At 40.9% G+C, this 6,863-nt stretch overlaps 1 protein-coding gene across 1 annotated transcript; it reads right to left on the reverse strand.

The window, feature by feature from the left end:
• Nucleotides 1-478: 478 nt before the first annotated feature.
• LOC128230999 (mucin-2-like) lies at nt 479-6,546 on the reverse strand. The gene is made up of 9 exons (XM_052943423.1): nt 6,402-6,546; nt 6,084-6,208; nt 5,430-5,598; nt 4,724-4,900; nt 3,595-4,189; nt 1,384-3,531; nt 998-1,149; nt 775-798; nt 479-504 (listed from the first exon to the last, which is right to left on the reverse strand). Exons 1-9 carry the CDS (start codon nt 6,544-6,546, stop codon nt 479-481), a joined length of 3,561 nt encoding a protein of 1,186 aa, XP_052799383.1.
• Nucleotides 6,547-6,863: the final 317 nt, after the last annotated feature.

Genomic DNA, 6,863 nt, shown 5'->3' on the forward strand with positions numbered 1-6,863 from the left:
TCTTGTTTTTATGATATTTTATAGACGCTATATGCTTTGACCCGGAATCCTGATCGGAACAACTACCCACTTTTGATACTAAACAATTTGTACGTGAAGGATTTGCCATATCAAAAATCTAAAAAAAATCCGTCAACGTACAATTATTTGGACTAGATGGTCATGGTTTTGCATTCTATCTAAAGTTAAATGATTTCGCCGTCATGGTGTTATATTCTGTATAAAATTAACAGATTGATAGTCATGGTGTTGTTTTCCGTATAACGTTTACATATTGGTTGCCATGGTGTTATACAATATATAAATATAAAATCGACATTATAGTAACTGCATCTAAAGTCTCAATCATTTGTTGTCATTAATGGACACAAGATCACACAAGAAACAATATCTGAATATGCCGGTAAAATGTCACTGGTTCCATGATGACGTACGGTCGCACAAGTATAGTGCCTACGACAGGTTTCCATCTGCAGTCTCATACGAACCGCATCCCAGTCAGTTCTGTGAATGGTAATAATATGTTCTTTTCAAGCTTTTCTAAAGGAAATTACTCTAATAAAATAAGTGGAAAAGCTGTTTACCAAACGAATACAATGTTATTACTGTATATTAAAAAAATCCAATCAGATGGTCTATTTTGCAAAATATCGTTGGCACAAAGAATGCAAGGAATTAGTTTGCATTGAATGATAAATGTAGCTTGCGTTTAAAAAACAAACAAACTGGCAAATGTATAGTTTTACTTTATAAAAAAAGTAGGCAGGCACTTACCGACGGGTGTAAGACTGTGGTCATCTGAAATTCAACATCAAAAGCTATGTAAAAAATCGTGTCTATATACATTCTTTGATATATCATCAACACCATAATTCTATACTAAATTATTCGAGTAGTTCCGCTTAAACCCGACAATCAGTCAATACTAAAAGTATAAGTAGAAGTCAATACTAAATACAAGGAGCAGTTCCGCAAAAATACGACCCCAACCACGTACCTGGATGTGTCATGGCCGTGAATGTCCTTGAACTGGGCGCCAGCTGGGCGCTACCTCGGCACGAGAAGATGCTGAACCGCCTTTCGGTGGATGGCCGTGGCGCCTCCTCCTGAACACCGTCTATATCCTCCTCCTCGTCCTCGCTGTCTCGTCTTCGGACAGGATAGTCAATAATATAAGTGTAATATCACCAACAGTTCAACATCCGAGCATGCAAAACATGGTTATGCAGCAGATGGTATCTGTATGTTCAGGCAGATATTTACGTACTGTGCAACCGTCTAAGATATGCGTACACAGTCGATTACTTAACACTGGGGTGATATTTTCAGTTAGTTTTTTTATATAGTTAGATGAGACCGTAAAGAAATAAAATCACTAGATACCTTCGTCTTGCAGCAGCCACCTTCTTCAGCCCGTGTGCTCCAAGCCTCCTGGCAAGACAGAGAGCGAGCCCCGCCCCGCCCAACACTACAGGTATCAAAGCCAGCCCCGCAATAACCCATGGACTGTCAAAGAACCCTGAGGACTCCTCCTCCTTTACGTTTTGAACGTCTGGTTCCTCATCAAATTGTGCAAGAGTCATAAATGTTGTGGAAGAAATAAGCGCAGAAGTATTGGTTTGTGAAAAATTTGAAGTTGCCGTTGTAACAGGAGTAGCCATTTTAGTCGTATTTAGTGTTGTTTTTGTTGTAGTAGTTGTTGCAATGGTTGGTGTTGTAGTAGCTCTTGGTGATGCAGTGACTTCTGTAGTTGTTATTGGCAATGTAATAATAGCATTTGAAGATGTTACAATAGTAGTTGACATTGTGCTTGCAGTCGTACTTGTTGTTGGCGTTGTAGTAGAAGTTGGCGTTGTAGTTGTAGTTTGCGTTGTAGTGGCTTTTGGCGTTGAAGTTGTAATCGGCGTTGTAGTTGTTGTTTGCGTTGAAGTTGGCGTTGGCGTTGTAGTTGTAGTTGTAGTTGGCGATGTAGTTGTCGTTGTAGTTGTAGTTGACATTGAAGTTGTAGTTGACATTGAAGTTGTAGTTGGCGTTGTAGTTGTAGTTGGTGTTATTGGACTTGGCGTTGTAGTTGACGTTAGCGCTGTAGTAGTAGTTGGCGTTGTAGTTGTAGTTGGTGTTTTAGTTGTAGTTGGCGCTGTAGTTGTAGTTGACATTGAAGTTGTAGTTGGGGTAGTGGTTGAAGTTGGCGATGTAGTTGTCGTTGTAGTTGTTGTTGGCGTAGTAGTTGTAGTTTGCATTGTAGTTGTAGTTGGTGTTATTGTAGTTGGCGTTGTAGTTGACGTTGAAGCTGTAGTAGTAGTTGGCGTTGTAGTTGTTGTTGGCGTTGTAGTTGTAGTTGGCGTAGTAGCTGTTGTTGGCGTTGTAGTTGTAGTTGGTGTTTTAGTTGGCATTGTAGTGAATGTAGTTGTTGTTGTTGTAGTTAGCGCTGGAGTTGTAGTTGTAGTTGTAGTTGGCGTTGTAGTTGTTGTTGGTGTTGTAGTTATTGTTGGCGTTGTAGATTGCGTTGTTGTTGAATTTTGCGTTGTGGTTGTAGTTGGTGTTGTTGTTGGCGATGTAGTTGTTGCTGGCGTTGTAGTTGACGTCATGGTTGTAGTTGGCGCTGCAGTTGGCGTTGTGGTTGTAGTTGGCATTGTGGTTGTAGTTGGCAATGTAGTTGTTGTTGCTGATGTTGCTGGTGTTGCAGTTATTGTTGGCGTTAAAGTTGTAGTTAGCGTTGTTATTGTTGTTGGCGTTGTAGATGTTGTTGGCGTTAAACTAGTAGTCGGTGTTGTGGTTATAGTTGGCGTTGTAGTTGTTGTTGGCGTTGAAGTTGTAGTTGTTGTTGTAATTGGCGTTGGAGTTGTAGTTGGCGTTGTAGTTGTAATCGGCTTTGTAGTTGTTGTTTGCGTTGAAGTTGTAGTTGTCCTTGGAGGTGAAGTTGGCGTTGTAGTTGTTGTTGGTGTAGTTGTAATCGGCGTTGTAGTTGTTGTTTGCTTTGTAATTGAAGTTAGCGTTGAAATTGTAGTTGGCGCTGTAGTTGGCGTTGTAGTTGTAGTTGGTGTTGAAGCTGTAGTTAGCGTTGATGTTGTAGTTGGCGTTGGCGTTGTAGTTGGCGTTGTAGTTGTCGTTGTAGTTGTTGTTGGCGTTGTAGTTGTAGTTTGCGTAGTAGTTGTAGCTTGCGTTGTAGTTGTAGTTGGTGTTATTGTAGTTGGCGTTGTAGTTGACGTAAGCACTGTGGTAGTAGATGGCGTTGTAGTTGTTGTTGGCGTTGTAATTGGCGTTGTAGTGATTGTAGTTGTTGTTGTTGTTGTTGTTGTTGTTGTAGTTAGCGTTGGAGTTGTAGTTGGCGTTGTAGTTGGCGTTGTAGTTGGCGTTGTAGTTATTGTTGGCGTTGTAGATTGCGTTGTAGTTACAGTTGGCGTTGTGTTTGTAGTTGGTGTTGTTGTTGGCGTAGTTGTTGTTGTTTGCGTTGTAGTTGACGTCATGGTTGTAGTTGGCCTTGTAGTGGCTGTAGTTGTTGCTGTTGTAATCGATGGAGTTATAGTTGGCGTTGTTGTTGGCGCTACAGTTGGCGTTTTGGTTGTAGTTGGTATTGTGGTTGTAGTAGGCAATGTAGTTGTTGTTGCTGGTGTTGCAGTTGTTGTTGGCGTTGTTGTTGTTGGCGTTGTAGTTGTAGTTGACATTGTAGTTGTAGTTGGCGTTGTAGTTGCTGTTGGAGTTGTTGTTGGCGTTGTATTTGTTGTTGTTGTTGTAGTTGGCGTTTTAGCTGTAGTTGGCGTTGTAGTTGCTGTTGTAGTTGGCGTTGGAATTGTTGTTATTGGCTTTGTAGTTGTTGTTGGCGTTGTAGTTGTTGTTGGTGTTGTAGTTGTTGTTGGCGTTATAGTTGTTGTTGGCGTTGTAGTTGTTGTTGGCGTTGTAGTTGTTGTTGGCGTTGTAGTTGTTATTGGCGTTGTAGTTGTTGTTGGCTCTGTAGTTGGCGCTGTCATTGGCGTTGTAGTTGCTGTTGTAGTTGGCGTTGGAATTGTTGTTATTGGCTTTGTAGTTGTAGTTGGCGTTGTAGTTGTTGTTGGCTCTGTAGTTGGCGCTGTCATTGGCGTTGTAGTTGCTGTTGTAGTTGGCGTTGGAATTGTTGTTGGATTTGTAGTTGTAGTTGGCGTTGTAGTTGTTGTTGGCTCTGTAGTTGGCGCTGTCATTGGCGTTGTAGTTGCTGTTGTAGTTGGCGTTGGAATTGTTGTTGGATTTGTAGTTGTAGTTGGCGTTGTAGTTGTAGTTGGCGTTGTAGTTGTTGTTGGCTCTGTAGTTGGCGCTGTCATTGGCGTTGTAGTTGCTGTTGTAGTTGGCGTTGGAATTGTTGTTGGATTTGTAGTTGTAGTTGGCGTTGTAGTTGTTGTTGGCTCTGTAGTTGGCGCTGTCATTGGCGTTGTAGTTGCTGTTGTAGTTGGCGTTGGAATTGTTGTTGGATTTGTAGTTGTAGTTGGCGTTGTAGTTGTAGTTGGCGTTGTAGTTGTTGTTGGCGTTGTAATTTGCGTTGTAGTTGACGTTGTATTTTTAGTAAAAGTTGTTATTGTAGTTAACTTTGTAGTCGTAGTTGAGGTTTCAGTGGTTGTAGTTTGCGTTGCAGTGGTTGTTGTTGGTGTTGTAGTAGTCGGTGACGTTGTAATTGTAGAAGTTTCCTCTGCAGTGGTTGTTTGCGTTATTGGCGCAGTTGTCGTGATGGTTGTAGTTGGTGTTAAAGTGATACTTTGAGAAGTTGTAGTTGTTGGCGTTGTCACTGTTGTGCTGCTTGTGGTTGTCGTTGGTGGTGGGGTTGTTATAGAAACGCCAAGGTAAATTGTCCCTGTTGCGCCGCCGCAGTCCACGGATATTTCAGCGGAAGTTGGCTGTTTTAGCATTCGTACGTCAGCTACGATCATTGTTCCTGAAAAGAACATCATTCTTGATTATAAAATGGAGCCACTTTACTGCTTGAATGCTTAAATGTTTCACGGTAAAAATAATCTCAACAAATAAAAAATAAATACCGTTTTTATTCAAAGCTTAAAGCTGCACTCTCACAGATTGAACGTTTTGACAACTTTTTATTTTTTTATCTTGGAACGAGCCAGTTTACGCGAAAATGCATGGAAACCAGTGATATAAGACTGCTGACAGAATATCAGACCGCAGATTTTCATATTTAGGTTAAAAAATTGATGTTTTATGCATACTAAAACGTTAGTAACGCTCTTAGCCATAAATCATTAATTTTCGAACGGAAATGTGAAAATCTGCAATCTGATTTTTGTCAGCAGTCTTTTATCACTGGTTTGCAGATATTTACGCAAACATTGTCTCATTCCTGGATAAAAAAATAAAAAGTTGTCAAAACGTTCAATCTGTGAGAGTGCAGCTTTAAAGTTTGAGTTAGGGTTCAAAACATGAACAACACTTCTAAAGGTTCAATTTACCTTGTTGCACAAAGACGTTAGCGTTCGTGTCGGATACGACTGACGTCACCACGCAATCGACAATGTCACAGCCGTTAGACACGTCAATAACGTACAGTTCCTGCAGACCATTACGTTCCGATGTGGTCAGCTTCCACGTTGTGGCTGGGACGTTGTGCATTATCGGGACCTTTAGTGACCATACTCACCGCATGAATTAATATTAACATAATCCGAAAATCGCTGATCAAACAAAGTTGATAAAACAACAACAACAATAAACATGCCTATAGAGAGAACGAGTCACCAAGGGTAATATAAACTTATGAAGAGAACAAAAGTGTTTTAGACGTATACCATGTTTTAGAGTGGTTCTTTTCTTTTTGTCTATATCCGAACGGTAACAAGTAGACGGAGCCTAATCGTTGGAAAACTAGCGTGCGGATAAAAAACAGTTCTATTCACTAATAGAGCACGCTATTAAACCGTGACCTTGACACCATTGCACAGAGTATATACGTCAGCTACTACCGTGATTGACACTATATACACGTACTGAGGCGTTCATGTTTAAACTATATAACTGGAGTTGTGGGTGCAGCATCTATTACATATGCGAAATGACTGCCCCCAGATTGCTTATGACCATAGCCCTATATTAAGACGGAGGCGTACCGTGTCAACAATGTTGACGGTGAGCGTGGCGGTGGCCGTCTGTGTTCCGTCCGTGGCCGTGAACGTCAACACCTCCGTTACGTCTCCGAGACTGGACCCCATACATGTTTCGACTGACAGCAGACCTGGCCATAGATGCATTTGTCAGCCAGATGTTAAAAGCGAGGAATATCATTCTGCACTGGCAGTGAAACTAGTAAATGTAATGCAACTTCTGATGTGAAGAGTTTTAACAAGTATAATACAATAATATGATTTATCATGGTTTAAATATTGTCCATCATACCATTATAACGAAAGAAAAAGCCTGTTCGTTACCATCATTTGTGGTGTCCTGTGAGAAGAACTGTGACGCTGACGCTAACGTGACGGCGTTGACGGCGTCATTGTTGGTGCGTACGGTAAAGACGGCGTCGCCCGGCTCCAAACTGCTGCTGACACTGATCGTGCTCGGCAGATTCATGAAAGAAACAGCAGACGACACTGCAACAAAGTCACACAGTGGAACTCGTGAATGAAAAACAGTTTATGCACATTAAATCGCAAAACATCATTTCAAATATGTTTTTATTTGTTCGACTTGGCTCTATCGTAGCTGTTTTGCTAGTTATCATTCAGAACTGATGGTTGTGCAATTTTCTTAATACTAAACTTAAGCAGTATGTAGATAAACAAGCCTAAAATAATAAACTATTTTCAACATTTGTTTTTAGCCGAGACATGTTTTCGATTTTGCCAACGAGTAATATTTTCTTGAAATCTCAGGTCAGTGTAACTAAA

This window comes from Mya arenaria, chromosome 4, assembly GCF_026914265.1.
Source record: "Mya arenaria isolate MELC-2E11 chromosome 4, ASM2691426v1".
NCBI classification, from domain to species: domain Eukaryota; kingdom Metazoa; phylum Mollusca; class Bivalvia; order Myida; family Myidae; genus Mya; species Mya arenaria.